The following is an 18,252-nucleotide window of genomic DNA, read 5'->3' as shown; positions in this document are numbered from 1 at the left end:
TTTCAAGGAGAACAGGAGTTGTATTGCCAGCCAAAGGAGGTAAAGCAGGTAAATCCTTATAGGTCACACTGAAAATGTAAATGAAAGAAAAAGTACTGTTTAACAACCACTCACTAGTTGGCAGCTCAGACATGCTGCAAACAATACAGTATATTTGCATTTTAAGTACAGTTGTTCTAGGTTTCCAAAGCTAAGGGATATTGTATTTCCCTATGTTAAAGTTATACTGAAATACAGGTTAGTGACAATTAAAAGGGTTGCAGAATTTGTCACTTTTTTTTTTTTTTTTTTTTTTTTGCAAAGTAAGAGAGAAATATAACATGGAGAGAAGAAAGAACATTTTAAGTCTTCCACTAGGAGATAACAGTATTTTTAATTCCAGTCCAGCACAGTAGGGACTGAAAGACCAGTCTGACATACCATAAAGCCAACTACTTCTATCAGTTGTTTAGAAATCACTACTCTTGTCCTCTTTTTTTAACCAGTAGGAAAGCTGGTTAAAAAGGCGTAAGGAGGTTAACTGACTTAGTCTAAGGTTACAGAGTCAAGAAGACCATCCCACCACCTCTGGCCAGTCATACTTAACTTTCTGATTTCTGTGTAGTACTGAAGAAACAAGGGGCCACTAGCAAAGATTTTTCCACTGCTGTTTATGCACACATGGCCAGTGGAAGTGTACTGGGTCAAGCAGTAGGCTTCAGAAGTTTCCAGTCTCATAGTTTCCATCCACATGCTCAAAAGGCTGTAGTTCTCTAATTAGTTCCTACTGAAGGTAGCACATCCATCCAAAACACAATGAAGACAAACTACTTTTTTTGTTTAGTCTTTCATTAAAATTTGCTATCTAAAGTTTCCAACCATATGATCTTAATTTTTTAGTAATAGCGTCTAATGCAGCAAATGGTCAAATTGCTGTATTATCTTCATTTCTTGATTTGACACAGGCTAATTATTACCCTAACCAAAGTATTTTATTTGGTGTTAACATTCAGAGAGACAAAGCTAAGCTACTAGTGAGCCTTCTTTCATATAAGTATACTTCATATTTATTCTGACACCTGCAGCCACCAAGGAGACTGGATTACAGCAGACCATAATACTTTATGAACCATGGTTATAATTAGGTGTCACATCCATTGTAATCCTATGGACGTCATCATGTGTTACCAGCATCTGTTGACAGATCTCATACCAGGCATATCACTGAAATGGCAAGTCTGGAGAGGGCAGCCCACAATAGAAACAATGGCATTTATTTTTGGTGTGTTCCAAGACTGTCTAATAGAAAATATACGCTGCCAACTGCCAGGGCTCCACTGAGATCACTTTTCTATATTATATTACCAGTTTGAACAGAGATCAGTGCCCATGTATCTGCAATCTTTTCCCAATAAATAAGATAATAAAGAACATAATTTCTGCAACTGTCTTTAGAAAAAGAAGCCTTGAAATCTTAAAAAGTTTATCAGGACCTTTACATGAGACTACTTATTTTTCACATCATAGTAAATTCAGACTCCTTTCAAAGGCAAGGAATGAGGATCCCCCTCCTAAATTTTACTTATACGTGGCAACAATTATTAAAAACAAGCACTGGGGACAAGCAACATAAAGCAGCAAAGGCACTATCTCTCTCTCTATTCTATGAAGGAAAGCTTTCATTTGTCAATGGGGAAAGGAGACTTTCTGCTGAAGCACTGCGTTTGGAGAAATGGAGACAAAGACTTTGCAGTAGGGTCTTATATCAACTACTCCCTGCTCTTCTGTAAAAGTCAAGAGATTTACTGCAAACAAAAGAAAGCCTACAGAATTCAAATTCTCTTATTATTTATCTGCATTCTAGGAAAATTACATTAGAATACTGACTACCCTGTAACCTGTCCATTATTTATTTTGAAAATGCAGCATTCTCTGAAACGCTGGACAATTGAATCCTCATTACATATAATCACAATGCGTTACTGCTGAGCAATTTCAAAAGATTAAAACTGACATCACTTTCATCCTCAGTTATAAAATATAAAAATAAATACAAATTCACCATCTAAAGAGTGTAAAAGTAAAATGGACATCACTGTTGATGTATAATAATTGGTGAGGAGTTGCAACAGCTGGTAGATCAAGAAAAATGAACTTCAACCTAGCCCTGAACTTTTCACACTATACTTGTACACCAGAATCTAAATAGGTGTGAATACAGGAAAATGAAATGCACAAACTCAAAGCAGGAGGAAAGCTGCAAGTGAAAGCTGAGAGGAAAATATTGGCTCTGCCAATTTTAATGGAAAAGCAAACACATTGGCAACCAACAATTCTAACAGCTCTTACTTCTATGGTCATATAGAATCCATGACTGTAACAGTGGGACATATTGTCTTCACATATAATTTTTGCAACTGTATTTTCTTGATTTCTGGATTTGACATGGGCTAAATATTACTGTAACCAAATTCCACAGAACTTTTTAACTTCTACTTAAATTTCTGGAGTGAGCTGCTCACCTATAGCAAAAACACATACCACCTTAGTTCAGAGCTCTGTTTCGCTCTCTCCCTCCCTCCCTTTTTTTCTTTCTTGCAACCAGCGGATAACCTTTTAATCCCAGATCTGTCAACTGTGACTTCAACATCACCTTTCACATTAGAAAGTACTAAATCCTTTATTGTATTTCACATCTCTCTTCCACGTGCTGTTTAAAACTCAGTCTCCTGAAATTAGATCTTTCTGAAATTACTGGAGTATCAAACCATTGACAAGAATATTGATAGAGTTATAATCTGTGCCTATGCTCAGAAATAGGGCATAGGTAGTGCTTGGTGACATAATAGTTTTCCTATACCTAAAAGATGAGAAGTCTTTCTTCTACAATAATGTATTCCAAGGAGTTTACAGATCTGTTTTTTACCCAGAAAGTGAATGGCATGTGATTAACCTAGCCCATTAAATACACTTATCCATACCTATCCTGAATAAATTTCTAGGCAATATCTTCTTTGTAAGATAAGTCAGTTGCATTCAAGAGTAAGTTCTAATAGGAGCTGAGCAGCCAGATCACAGTTTTGAAAGTGATCTCTCAGTCTCTCTCAGAAATACTACAAGAAAACTTCTATTTGCACAAATTTGAACAATTTCATGAAGCACGCTGGCTACAATTGCAATTTACTCTTTTTGAGAAGCAATCAGGCACATACATCAATTCAGAAACTGCTTTCTGAAAGGAAGACCCAGGAAGTACAGTTAAAAATCACTGGAATCTCTATCAACAACTAATATGTAAATGTAGAGGTACTGACAAAATATTGCTAGTACAGTGTTAAAAAGACACGTCTGACTCTTGTTAATCAGTGTCATCTTACACGTTTCAATTCCGAATCCAAAAATGGTGTGCTTTTTCCTCAAAATATGATATAATATATAACATATATGCTTTATACAATGGAAAATACACACTCTCTTCTAAAATAAGAAGCCCTTACTGCACAACCCTGCAATTCCAAATGTAGCATGGCTACATGAGAGGCCATAACTCCACAGAGATGCACATATACAGACACACACGACTTTATTTCCAGACCTTCCTTTGCTGTTTCTCCCATGCTGGGTCCAGGAGCAGGTCCCTGTCCCATTCTTCTTCTTGGGTCATGTACTCATCTTCTTCATAGTTGTAGGTATACTGCATGTTTGTTTCTATCTGGTTCATGCTGTTCATTCTACCCAGGGATCAGCTCCAACTGCTGTGGCTTCTACTACAGTTAAATACAGATATATTAAAGTTTAGTTTAGTCGCTGATGGGTTGTAGGCAGCAGTGTTGATTTTTTTTTTCTTTCTTTTCCAAGGAGACAGGGTGTGAATAGCGATGAGTCTTGCCGAGAGCAGAGGCTGAAACTGCCAGGTAGGCACTGACCGGTGGTGCCCTTCCTTCCTTCCTCCCTTCCCTCTTTCTCCCTCTCCTCCTTCCCTTCCCTCCCTCGCTCTCTGTGCTGCAGCTCCCTGCGGCTGACCCCCCGGAGAAGCCCGGCGCTGCCCATGGCCGCGGGTTATTATCGCCGCGGGGCTGTCACATGGCCCCGCCGGCTGCCCCCCCCCCCTCCCTCCTCCCTCCCGCAGGCACCGAGGGGGCAGCGAGAGGGGAGGGCGGGCCGGGGAGCTCGCCAGCGAAAGCGCTCTGACCAAAAAGATACCGCCCGCCCGCCTGCCTAAGGAGAGTTTTTTAAAATCTACTTACTTGTATTTCTTGTATGTGTGGTTTGTTAACGTAGCACAACGTGGTTTGTCATCCGTCCGTGGGGACCCTTCGGTCACTTGTCACTGTCCTCTTCAGATTAAGGGCACCAGAGCCAACGCAGAAAAGGACACCCGGGAGATGAGACAATGGCACTGGAGAGCAGGTCTGGAGTTCAAGGAGAAAGCATGCATCACAACTGAGAAAAGCAACGTGGCTTCTTTTTTTTTTTTTTTTTTTTTTTTTTTGTCCAGGAAACATGCCTGGTGCACCTCAAAAGCAGACACCTAGAAGGGCACAGCAAGGTCTGGTCTGCAGAACCACTGACTTTAAAATGTGTGACAGCAACCACACACCTGGGCTTTGCACAAGGTGAAATCTGACAAGATAGCACTGGGATCAGGCATATTGGCAACCATATTCCCTATCTCCTGTGTCATTTTATGTCAGTTGTCCTAGCGACAATGTTTCCCCAGGAACTGGCAAGTTTATTGTGTTCAGCTAGGCTGTCAGTAATGCCTGCACCCATCGGCCAAGGTCATCCGCCCTACGGGTGTCCATACCGGATACAATTTCAACCTTACAAAGAAAAAATGCTCACCAAAGCTGAGCTTTCAGAAGCCATGGCTAAGCCAGACACGAGAGAGAACTGTGTTCAGTAAAAGCAACTACATGTGCCTAAACCGATGTGAATGAATAATCAGGATAAGTAACAGCTAGAGAGCCTATGTCCTACACTCAATTCTACTAATTAAAGCTCTGCTTTCTGCCTGGTTGCCTTCTATCCTGCAAGTCCATGACATATAGATGACCACACATACAGTTCATATCTACCCATCAGTTCAAAAAAAAAAATCATAAATGTAACACGAGGATGGAAAATTTGAATTCAGAAGAGGTTTCTAGCACAAATGTTTCATGCAGTCAAATCAAGCTTAGCTTCCTAAATTTGATCGACCTACCACAAGATAAATAGTCTAAAAATGAAAACCCAGGTCTAAGAAGCAAAATCAGAAACACATGCTTTTCACCTGCTCAATACAAATATTCTCAGGGTTGCTATAGTATTTCCATTTAAAATGATACAAATGGTGATGAATGCTGAGCACAGATGAACACTTTCTTAGGAAGCTCTCAGCCCATGTCTAAAATAGTGATTATAGGCACATAATTATGCCTATGCTGATGTAATTTGTGTGTTTTATTCACTTCCTGGCCCTCATCATATAACATTGGTCAGACTGCCTGGGTCATGAAATAAAAACTGAGGCATTGTGATGACAATATCTGATGACACTGCAGATTAATGCTGGAATCAGATCCATGCCTAGATTTCTAGAAATCAAAGGAAAATCTACCCTCATTTTCTAAGATTTTGAAAGAAGGATGTATTTTTTTTTCTTAAATTATAACTGAATTTGCTCAAAATTGGTCACTGCTGAAACATTATGTCCATTTTTTCATGTTTCATGTAATTAGGAACTAACACACAGAACCACAGAATCTCTATGACATTCTAAGAGAACAAAAAAACAGAAAAAAAAAAAAACACTCAAGTTGATTCCAAACAGGAATAAACTCATTTTTTTATGTGAGGAGCAAATATTTCAAAATCCACTTTTTATGTTATGTTAGTTCAATTTAGATGAAAAAATATTTCAGAATGAAAGAAGTTAACATTTTTTCATATTGAAAATGTCAAAACAATGGGCTTCAACCTTACCAATGTGCATTTTGAGAGAGAAGAGCTTTTTAACTGTGAAACAGGAAGCTAAATGTAACATCCTGATTTTAAAAGAACTGTCTATTTTGATGGTATCTGACCTGTTTTAGGTTCTCTAAATAACTGCTTACTGACCCTTAATCAGACAGCATGAGTAGGCAGGGAAGATATTTATAGATGAAGCATTAGGAGGAGTATCTGGTATTTTGTTTACTACTTTAATTTAATTTTATAAACGAACTGTGCAGATGGTAATGAGAAGCATATGAATGGAGGGCTATAGTGGAAAGAGAGCCAAAATGGAATTGTGACGACAAATCTGAAGTGCAAAGAGAGCTGACTCTTCCAGATCACCTAGAAAAAAGGAAAGCTGAGCCCAGCAGAGCAGTATGAGTCAAGCAGACATGGAGGGGCAGCAGTGTGCTCAATCAGCTTATTCCCACATCAGAGGTAGGTTAAGACTAACCCCACTAAAGCTGGCAGAGTAGCACAGCTAGAAACTGTGTGTCCTTAAGAAGAGAGGAAATAAAATGAAAACTGAAATATACAAGCTGAGCAGAAGTCCTAAGAAGAGAAAGAGGAAGAAACAAGGTGACCCACATACATATAGAACTTTAAGCTGATCTCGCAGGTGTATTTGAGCAAGAAATAACACTGAATATTTACAATATTTTAAGACAAAAAGAATATTCACGTTTTTCAAACATATTAAAAGAAATAATGTGGTTCTGGAAGATCAAAAGAAATAGTGCAGAATAGTCAACTTTTTATCTTTTATTTGACAAGAGGTATGCAATTGTAGTTCATGCTAACATAAATGTCAGTAAAGGCTTACCCACGAGAATGCTTAACCCCCAAACAATACCATGACCACAAGATATGATTTGCACTTTCCACATAAGAGGAGCACCAAGAAAGCCAGAACTTTCCAAATAGGAGCAGCAGGTCTGTGAGTGAACTCATTCGGTATTTCTTATCACAGTTCCAGCTTACCAAGGATCTTTGAAACTAATATAATCTAAGCAAAAGCCTCCTGGCACATATTGCTTTGAGCTCCTTGAGAAACACAGGGCTTTTCTAACTACCTTTAGTTAGCACTGTTCTCACTTCTGTGTCAGCCTTTATCACCTTTTTTAATTGAACAGAAATTATCTCATGGTTTATTTTTAACACCCATTTGCTCCCCAAAAACCTGTCATATCATTCTTTCAAGAAATCACCCCTCCATATCTTCACTGTTCATCAGACTTCTGATTCCTTTGACCTATTTCTTATTCTTTCCTCTTGAACTCTCAGAAAATCCAACTTTTTAATAGAACTTCAAAAATGCTGAAAATTTCAGTGATGTTTCTCCAGATTATTCTTCTATTTGAACTTGGAGATTTAGAATAAGAAATAAGCCAGATTTCTCTACTTAAATAATCATCTGTGAAATAATCAGCTGATGTGGAAGTGATCACCATTAGTCTTCACTTTTAACATTTCTGTATAGGAACACAACAGACCACCATCTGCCAAAATTGTCTCAGAAAGGCCACAGGAAAATAAAGGACCTTATGAGAGCTCCATAAATCAGCAGACTTTAAGCAATCACCTTTCCATATGCACAGCTTGTTCATCTGTGAAAAAGAACAGGAGGATGATTTTTCAGGGAAGAAGTCAATGAAACCAAAAAATTCAAAGTGACTGTTCGCTTACTTAAACTGCTAACAGAAGCTTAAGAGGGATCAAAAAGCTCTTTTATTTTCAAAGCATGCCATAACTCTCTCAGAATGTCACTTTGCTTGCAGCAGGTATCCATTACTTTAAAGCTTAACCAGAAAATGTACTGCAGACCATTAAGATTGGGCCAAAATGTTGGATTCTGTTAAAAATGATGTATGAATTTCCCAAATAAATCTAAACAGAAAAGGACAAGTGTTATAAGATGTGTTTATTTATGGGAGTTTGGGAGAAACAAGCCTTTTTTTCTCCATTGCAATAAACACAAGCCTCTTTCATTTCAGAAAAAAAAAAAAAAAAAAAAAAAGTTACTGTTCATTCACGTGTCTTTACATATTTAATTTAAATTCACTTCCTGTTCCTGGAATGAACGCATACAGAAGGAAGGGAGGGAAGAGAGCAAAGAAACATACATACAGGAACCAAAATTCTGATTCTGCCTGAGTTAAGGCAAAGCAGCACTGTGAGCACAGAGTGTATTAGCTCTCCCACATCTTGCACCAAGAGACACAGGCTTTGACTCTGAAAAAATCCAATATTAACTACACAAACAGTAAGTATGTACTATATAAATGTATTTTAAAAGTATGCTCCTTCAAGTGACAGGTTTGGAAACACAAATGGAGAAAGAGATAAAAAATGCATTGCTGACTTCATAGAAACAACTGCCATCGTCAAAAGATCTCAACGTGCTTCATCAACTATATATAGAAACAACTTACTCTGCCCCTGAAATTCAGCCATGGATGAAGTGTAGCAAGAAGCATTTATAGGACAGACAAATACTACCAAAGCATAGCTTGGGCTTCAGGACTATGGAGAAAATGCTGACTACACTGAGATCACTGGCTGTTGCCAACCCTTTGTGCAGAAGGAAAATCACGGGACTGAGACACTGGGTGATCCACACCAACTGAAGATGCCCTATGTAACCTTCAGCAAGTCACTTCAAGTAAATTTTTCCTAAAAAGCTAGGTGTTGACCCATTAGACTGTTCTCAGTGATATAAAGAGAAACAAGCTTATTGTGCTGCACCCTTCCATCTCTAAAACATAGTCAAAGTTTCCTTTGGTTTTCAATGTCCACCTAGAACAGAGATTGTTTGGAGCAGAGGCCTTCTATCTCTAAAAGCCTTGATCAGCCCACAGAATAATTAAAATTACAGCGTGCTTTACCTACTCCACCTCCATCTCTGTCTCACAGGTCTGTGTGTAGCCTGCAAACATGCCTGGCAGTATACTAGTACGCCAGGCTTGCTCAGGCATTCAGGGTCCCTCATACTCTGGAGGGGATGTCCCTATCATTCCTAGGGCCATGCCTGCAGCCTTGTAGTCTGCAGAGCAGATGGTCCTGGTTCTCAGGAAACACTAGGTTAGCAGGAAACATTTAAAATCTGGTCTCTGCCACAGTATCACTACACTAGTATGCAGTAATGTGCTACATAATAGCAATCATAAACTAAGATGTGAGCACAGAAAGATACAGCAGGGCAGTGGGCAAACCCTCTAGCAATGGCTGCTGCCACACTGCACTTACTCAAGATCACACCTTTTGAGAATAAGAGCCCTCAGCCCTTAAATTCCCACACATCTCTATTAAATACTTCAGAAAACAACATGATACCTGAACTTCCTAATCTTTTCAGCTTGCTTCTTGAGGACACATCTGTTGTTTAATGGTTCTTGTCTGAATAGGTGCAACTCATAGAAACAGAATAAATTGTGAGCTACAAAATCATAAGTTTTGACAGACTGTTTGCAAAGATTAAAAAATGTAACATCATATGAAAAACTGGGAAATGTATATGGCAATTTATAAGCACACTGCAGCCAGCCTGTTAGCAGACTGAAGTTGTAGAGCAATATGCAGTTACAACGTAATACACACGGTAACAGGTGGGGAAACTACAAATAGTGCTGGCATAGGATTGGAAAAAATGGTGAAACAGAGCCAGGATTTTAAAAATGGTTCAGTGATGAGAGTGTAAGGAGCAGGACTGTGAGTATAGCATGGCCTATTACAAACCCTCAGAAGAGCCGTCATGTGTTCTCAGAACCCTGGCTGTGCTTCTGTTTTATGTTGGCTTAGCCTTATCACACAAAGATACAAAGCAAGGAAGAAACTGGGGGCCTAAGGCAATGCTAAAGCCCGCAACTGGCTACACAGTTTGTACTTCATGAATAGAAACAGCTGGAAAAAAAATTAGTCAGCCTGTGTGACCCATGACTGATTTACTTCAGACTTTTTTTTTTCTTTTTTTTTAATCTTTTTTCTAAACGTAACATTATTCAGCAATAGTTTTGGTCACAGTAAGAAAGGAGAACACAGATGTATGCATGAGATAAGGAATACAGAGACAACATGCCTTTATTTATCTAAAAACAAAGGCTGTTAACTAAGTCAGAGTTTCCAGACAACAGTTATCTAGGGGGCACAGAGAAGACCTGGCAGGTTTTAAATCACTGAGGTATGAGGTAGAGATTATGGGCACAGGATATGGGCACTAGATATCAGACATTGCTGTGTTCTAATCTCAGCATTTGTGCAGATTCACTGAATGACCTTAGAGAAGTTTAATTCTCTGTGCCCTCATTTCTCCTTCCAGATACACCAACATAATTTTATTAACATCTATGAAATTAAAATAATACACTCAAGAAGACAACTTGTTCGAACAAATTGCTAGTCTGTAAAAATTAGTACTAACTACTTATTGTTCATTCTACAGGAGTGACACAAAGGTCAGTAAAAGGGGAAAATTCAGCCCTGTATAAGGCAACATTGGACTCAACCTGAATTACTGTCAAACAGAGACAACACAGTCTTTTTGCAACACACATTGTGCAAGTTTTTCTTTTCCAGAACTCGTCCTGGCATCCTGTCCAACAAAGCTTTTCTCTGACACTTAAGGTATATTAAGAATCAGCACGGAGAAAATGAGCAGTGTTCCTGCTGTGCCTGACGTTAAAGCAAGGCCTGTGTTTTCCAATTCCTGTTCCGAAGACAATTGTTCTTTTTCCAGCTATGATCTCTCTCACTAACTTTGGCCATATTCTCATCTCAGGAGCAATGGGTATCAGTTTTGGACAACATACTTTCCAGTACAAGACTGGTTGTTCTTGAAATCTACCAGCAACAATCCACTCATGCTGATGACTCTTGTCTATTCTCAATGTCTGGATGAGGATGAGTCACTTGTTTCTTTGGCTCATCTCTCTCCCTGTGAAAGTTCAGGTCACCGTATGTAAAGAAAAAGTATTTGCATGCTTCTTCACTTTGAAGACAGTTCATTTATAGGATAAATGTAGCAGAGTTGTGGTAATATGTGATCTAGATCTCTGTTGTGCCCTGTAGTTAGATCTAAAATAGCTGTTAACTTCCTGAACTTCTTAACTGAACTGAAACTGCTTTTTTTCCCAACTCAGATGCTGTTCTGGGTATTTTCCCAGTTCATATGATAATAGTTAATACAGGCAGAGTCAGAAACTAGAACAAAGATGAGCCCTATAGGCTGTAAGGCTCCACACGTATTTGTAGTACGAATTCTGGAATACGTTGTTTTAGTTGAGAAAGGCTGAACACATCTTCCTCTGGCCTCTTTACCCCTGATGAAAGCATTCAGCAAAAAGCTGATTTTGCAGTTCATGGATGGATTGAACTGCATGGATCAAAGTTCATCCATGAAACAGATGTATTCAAATATACCTCGGGCTTCTGTAGGGGAAACCACTGAGTCGTGAATGAGCTTCTAGAACACCAAGAAACTTTTTCATTCATTCCTCATGGCTCAGCAACCCCCCTTATACCTCCTTCATAGGTCACCCTGCTACACAGATGATCTATGGAAAATGAGACTGGTGGGACAAAACAAGCCCTGTAAACCCAGGGGCTGATTTTGTACTGGTAAGTAGTGGAAGTCAGGAGTCATAGAATGCACTTTCAATTGCAGGAGAAAACGTTTAAAGCAATGCATAATGGAAATACCAGGCAAATGTAGGACTCTACAACTGGGAGCATGTACCTCACTTTTCTTTCTGTAGACCAATAATTATAACAATAAAGTGTAAGGATACATATGAAAATTGAATACCCTATGGATTTAGAATACTCAAAGTAGAAATACAGTGATAACCAGAGATGAAAATAATTTATTTTATATTTGGGAAACATGCTTCAACTGCATGCAACAGACCTCTACTGAATAAAAAAAGAGAAATCATAATGCTGTGGAACTCTGCTTATGCAACACAGTAAACAAAGCAGTATTTCTGGAGAAAAGGAGTTTGTGACTATGCAATTAAAGCTTGCATTGTGAAACTTACAAAGCGGATGAATTAAGATTGCTTAGAAAACTTCAATTCTGCCATAGCCCACAATTAATTGACTTGTAATCTTATTTATTTATTTTTAGTTTGTTTTAAGACATCTGTTCTATAACTGATTATAAATACTTTATAAATTAAGAAATTAAAAATAAATTCTGAATTGGAAGACAGCTCATACAAAATGTTAACAAAAGTAATAAAGGTTTCCAGTGCACCTTGACAATAATAAAACCATTACAGCTTCTGCTCAAGAAACATTATGTTCCACACACTAAAAGATAAAAGCTTTCTGTTTACATTCCTCAAAGGCAGGGGAAGTTAATCCAGATTCACTACAACAGGCCAACAACAAGAGTTGTTCTGTTTCTTTGCATCTTAGACCTGTCTGTTGTGGATTCACACACAACAGTCTTGAAATCTTTTACATTGACACAGACAGACTAGACACATTTGGAAGTTGAAATTAGTCATAAATTGTTTAAAATGCTTTGCTCCCCCTCTATAGACTGAAGCAAGGCACATACATCACCGAACTGTTGCAATTAGTAGGTATTACAAACCAAAAGGGTCCTATCACAGGTAAAGTATGAAGGTAAGATTCTGAAGTAGAACCTCTTCTATACAGTATTTGAGAGCATCACAGCAGGAACTGCTTTGTCTCTGGTTGCCAGGCTTAATTCAAAGAGGTGTATCAGCAACAGTGTCAGAATCACCTGATTCTCAGAGCCACACACTCCCCTTCACTAGATGTTCAATGCCAGGCTGTCTTCCTACCCCCTAAGTGCCTCTCAAGCTTTCTGCAGAAATAGTACCCTCCTCTCAGTGTGTCCAAGGAATCACCTCTGATGTCACTGGATCTCCAAGTCTCTCTCAAGTAGTTCCTCTGCAAAGAGCTCTCTTCAGTGGAATACACAATACACGCAGAATGCTAGAGAGCAAGAAACGCACTGGAGAAAACACTCATAGAATCATAGAATCATAGAATATCCTGAGTTGGAAGGGACCCTTAAGGATCATCAAGTCCAACTCTTGACACCGCACAGGTCTACCCAAAAGTTCAGACCATGTGACTAAGTGCACAGTCCAATCTCTTCTTAAATTCAGTCAGGCTCGGTGCAGTGACCACTTCCCTGGGGAGCCTGTTCCAGTGTGCAACCACCCTCTCTGTGAAGAACTTCCTCCTGATGTCAAGCCTAAACTTCCCCTGCTTCAGCTTAACCCCGTTCCCGCGGGTCCTGTCGCTAGTGTTAATGGAGAAAAGGTCTCCTGCCTCTCGACACCCCCTTACGAGGAAGTTGTAGACTGCGATAAGGTCTCCCCTCAGCCTCCTCTTCTCCAGGCTGAACAGGCCCAGTGCCCTCAGCCGTTCCTCGTAACTGACATAACCTTCCACCAGTAACAGTTACTAGCTGTTATCAAGAACATTTCTATTTGTCAAGTCTATTTTGTGGAAGGGAGCACCAAGGCTTTACATCATCTCAAGACAACAAGGCCACTATTTTAGGTCTGACAGCATGGCATCTCTAGCAAGTTCCCAGATTTAGAGATCTAGGCTTATCAGTAAAACTCGGTTGCATGCCCTTGCCACCTAAATCAAATGCACTATTTTTTCAAAGAACAGTTAGTTTTCTCTCCACCAGGGATCCCCAAAGCACATAATAGCATGAACAGTTTCCAAGGCACAATGAAAGCAAATATAAAACCCAAACATATTTTAAAACTGTACTGAAATGCAATGAAATTTTAAGGTTTTTTTGTTTTTGTTTTTTTTTTTTGTGATTGTGATATACTTTGTATAATGCAGTATCACAAGAACACACTTTTTAATATTCCTTAGATACTATAGTATTAATCTCTCTCATATATATATATTCATGCATATGTTTAAAGGAAGTTGTTCAGTTGTTCCCAGTGTTCATAATGCCACTGAGCTAGGCATTACATGAACACGTAATTCATTCCTATGTAAAGAGATGTAAAATAAATTTTAGAAAATAAATAAAAAACATGTAATTGAATATAAGCACACAGCAAAATCAGCAGATGCATCTTCCACCTTCTGCCATTGAACATGAATCATATTGGCTTTTGACATTATCATCTAAAATTGCAAGCTCATTCTAGTTTAAACCACATATTCCACCAGGTATGAAAAAGGCATGACTGGCAGTGACTGAGGTAAATGAAGAAATGAAAGTGGCACTAGCTTCAAGGGCCAGCCTGAGAACAGGCTTAAAGGTATTTAGTGTGTCTGGACAGGAACAACACCATTTCTCCTTCAGGGAGAAAGATGTGATTCATCTCAGCATTTTAAAAAAATAAAACCACACAACCAAAAGAACAGCAACTGGCTGGCCTGCCAAGTAAATAGCAATTTGAACAGCTGCAGGTCAGGAATGGGTAGCTGCACCATATGAGATCTGCTGTTATTCCTACACTTGCCATTTGCTTGAATAACAGAGGCAACAGAGAGAGGAGATAGCCAGACAGCATACTGCAGTAAGAAAAGCACTCTGCATTAAGAAGCATGCTTCTTATCGATCACATTTTCCTTCTTCCAACCTTCAGTTAAGTTTCTCTTTCATCATTTATAGCTCTGCTATGAAAGATGAGGCACGTCTAGTACCCAGCAGTCCCCTTATTGCCTATTACATCCAAGTCCCAAAAAGCCACACTCCCATTACCAAGTTTTCCTGACACATTAAACACCACAACTCACAAGTACCACAGAGTAGCTCCATGGCACCTACTCTCTCCGTAGATTGTCTAGCAAAGGCATCTTTTCATAACAGTAAGCAGCTAATGTATACACAAAGAATACCTTTTCTCAGCCTAATAAATATCAAATCATGGCAAAGAACTATCATAGTCACAGCAATCATGAGAGGCAGTTGCCTATTTTTCACTGCAACAATTGAGCGTTCATTGAAATCCAACTTTGTGATTTTTTTACAATACACAAATACCAAAAATATAATAATCCACCGGTAGTTCAGCAATAGAAGAATTTTCCTTTTTTTTTTTTTTTTGTGATCTCTACTATCCCTGATGTTTTAGGAATAAACTAGGTCTATCATGTATGAATACAGAGTTATGAAGACAGCCCTTGCCTACTGTTTTCAAGCCAATGCTTTCTCTGCATGTGCCTAGCTGAAGCACCTTTTTTTTTTTATTATGATTATTTATTTATGGTTTATTTCTTCTTCTCTAGAATAAATATTTAAAAGCTTCCTTTACAATAATTTTTGATTAGAAGCACAGAGTTTGTAGTACCGTGTCATAAAACCTTTAATACAGTAAAGTCCCCAAAATAGCCCCTTCTCCACCCCATCCAGAGGGTTTCTATTTATTTTTAGATCTGGAATGCAGCTACACATGAGAATTTATGGCTGGGGGAAGCTGCAATAGATTTTCCAAGAAAAGCCAGGGAAACACGATACTGACTGCCACAGTGGTCAGTAAGTCGATGATGTGCTTGATATAGTGCCTAGCAAGCAAGTTTCTCCCAGCCATTCAGTTCAACTGAAAAATTATTTTCCTTTCAGTCCTGTTTCACCTATTAGTACTGCCATTTTCTGCAACCTCAAGCACCATTGAATTATGCTTGTTTCTGCCTCCAGTTCCACCCGCTGCACTCTTGTAGAACTCCACTGTCCTCATGAGTTACTCCTGAGTTTCCCTAAAGTAAGCATAAAAGGTAAGTCTGTAGCTGAGGAGTAGAAGATAGGGAAGATAAATCTCAACTTTCTAGTTTTATGTATTTGCATTCCTAGATGGTACAGTAACTCCAATCTCTTTGTTTCTAACAAAAGCCAAGCCAAGAGAATAATGGACTCAAGGCCTATCAGGGTATACGCTGCAGAAAGGCACTGTCTGATCATTGCATAACAAAGTCCAGATGCGAAGGGTGACTGCTGCATTTTTACAGAGAGCAGAAAGAAATTAAAATAGAGAAAAATAAATTACTAGAGCCCTAAAGTATGCAATAAAGCACTGTTCTTCCCTTCTTCCTGACAATTACAGGAACTCCATAAAATCAGAGACCACAGATCTGCCTATAAATGATAATCTCCAAAAAGGAGCAGATATGTATATGAATTTAGAACAAAGATGTACATTGGCTCAGAGTAGCAAGTTTAACTGCACAGCCTCCAAAATCACAAAACATTAGCACACCTCCTGAAACCCACAGCAAAACAAAAGGCATCTCCTGACAACAAGCTTACATTGGCTTAGAAAATATCCAATCCACTTCTAGAATATGGATTCATTTACAGCTCTGCATACATATACCCCCACTGACCACACACATTTGTTAACACCTACTTCTGCTTCAAAAGCTGGAGAACTCGATACTTACTGTAAGGACATTAAAGACTCCTGTGACTACTCTAGAAAAGTTTTAATATTACTTCATCATGTTGTAATCAGATTGTATTTTGGATGTCAAGTATTTTCACATTCCCTATTACCAATGGCATGGGGAAATGTCAGTAAACTTACCAAGATTATTAGCAAGCAATAGCAAAGTGGATGAACAGTGGCTCTCTTCCAACTCCTTCAAAACCGTTTTAATAAATGATCCAAAATCATGGTGGATCATCAGATTACAGGAGATGGTGTAAGAAGGAAAAAGAATCATCTTAGGAAATGAATTAATAAACTCTTGAGAATAATACAAACACGGGCCAAGCCCATAACTTTGCATGTCAACTGTACAGGTGATACTCAATTCCTTACCTTCATTTTGATACATTACTATTGTATTCTACTGAACAGTTCTTGTTTTGCATCAGAAGTGATTCTCTTCTCCACTTTCGCTCAAACTCCTCCCTGTCTGTGGCCTACATAAGAAACCAAACCAGCTGATGCATTCTAGGAGCGCACCTAGCAGGAAGTTAGCCTACAGGGCAGAACAAGATCCAGTCGGCGTAAAACCTCTGAAATGTATATAGTGTGGACAGCAGTTCCTCAGCACCATTTCTCTCCACAATTTTCTTTCTACTGGGATGCATTACTTACTGAGGTAGATATAGCTCTCTCTGCATCATTTTTTTCCCAAATATAAATTAGTATGTGAAAATTTATGTTCTAAGACTCAAAAACCTTCAGCAGACAATCCAATGTGTGCCAAACTCGGCTTAAAAGCAACCATCAACAGAGACAACCCTAGCTGCAGTATGGCCACAAGAATTCCACCTACACAGAGTAGCAATGTGACAATGCAGGCACTGGGAATCTGAAGGGACTGGATGAAACAGGCTTGATTTTAAGTTCAGAAAAGCATCACTTTGCAGTTCAGTGTACATCTCCAGAGCTTAATGCACATAAATAGAAATTGGAACAAGTCTCTGAGATAGTCAGCTTCACCACTGAGGAATTACAGTGCTAGCTAAGCATAGCTCTTAACAGGCATTCTGTTCTTGTATTTTTCCTATGGAACAGGTTTTTGAAATTAAATCAAAACCAAGTATTTTTCCTTCTCTAGAAAGATACTTCTTGCAGCTCTCTACAAGAAGAATACAGTGGGATAGGAAATCTGGAAACCTGAACACAGTTCAGTATTTGCAACTTCCAGTTTATCTCTCTGGCTAGTTATTAGCAATTATTTTGCTATATAATGACTGATTTTAATTAGGTAACTATAATATAGTACTTTTTTTAGAAACTGGTTTCTGGCCTTTGGAAAGTCTACATATTTTAATAACATTTGATATTTTTAGATATAGAAACATGCATATTTGTAGCAGTTAGAACTATACTAAAAATAAGGTTGCAAAAGGCTTCATGAAGGAAAAAAGATGCACAAAAGTCATGGGGAATTTGAACAAGTGCAATAAATTGGCATCTTGGTTTGCTTCACCCGTAGCAAGCTCATTTGCTAGATGGTCAGAATCTAGGCATTAGAACAATCAGAAAAATAGGAGTAATCCTCTAAATCAGTACAATCCTCCAAATACCTTAACGCTGTTTTAATCGCAGTGGTATCAACCTTTAACAGCTAAGCAATTACCTTTACAACCAAATACCGTTAGAAGTAACACAAAAATACGCAGTTAATACCCTCTCACTGACAAAGCACCAGCAAATATAACCAGGCACAAAACCAGATATCCAACTTCGTTTCCTCTCCCTGCTCCTACAAAGGTGTTCATACATTTAATCTAATAAAAGCATACAGTCTTGCTGAAATCACTAGACACTTGTAATGGATAAATTTAAGCACGTCAATAATTCTCTGCAAAGCTAAACCTACACC

The 18,252-nt window shown here is 38.7% G+C and overlaps 1 protein-coding gene and 1 long non-coding RNA gene across 3 annotated transcripts in view; both read right to left on the bottom strand.

Annotated features, from left to right (window-relative positions):
* The window catches only part of ACTN2 (actinin alpha 2), a 67,214-nt gene extending 63,189 nt beyond the window's left edge, over positions 1–4,025 (bottom strand). Inside the window, exon 1 of the mRNA XM_005023594.6 lies at positions 3,575–4,025. Within this exon, the coding sequence (XP_005023651.1) occupies positions 3,575–3,709 (135 nt within the window). The 5' untranslated portion in view covers positions 3,710–4,025. The remainder of the gene's footprint in view (positions 1–3,574) is intronic.
* A 207-nt stretch (positions 4,026–4,232) lies between these two features.
* LOC106018338 (uncharacterized) lies at positions 4,233–18,243 on the bottom strand. Of its 2 annotated transcripts, none has more exons than XR_011808123.1 (3): positions 18,007–18,243; positions 16,734–16,896; positions 4,233–4,391 (listed from the first exon to the last, which is right to left on the bottom strand). It is a non-coding gene; the product is annotated as an uncharacterized lncRNA (long non-coding RNA). The 2 variants fall into 2 exon arrangements; XR_001192369.5 differs by having other exon boundaries at positions 16,734–16,837.
* Between the last annotated feature and the right edge of the window lie 9 nt (positions 18,244–18,252).

This window comes from Anas platyrhynchos, chromosome 3 (genome assembly GCF_047663525.1).
Source record: "Anas platyrhynchos isolate ZD024472 breed Pekin duck chromosome 3, IASCAAS_PekinDuck_T2T, whole genome shotgun sequence".
NCBI lineage: Eukaryota > Metazoa > Chordata > Aves > Anseriformes > Anatidae > Anas > Anas platyrhynchos.
Note: the sequence above shows the minus strand (reverse complement) of the source record. Positions and strands in the feature narration are given on the sequence as shown.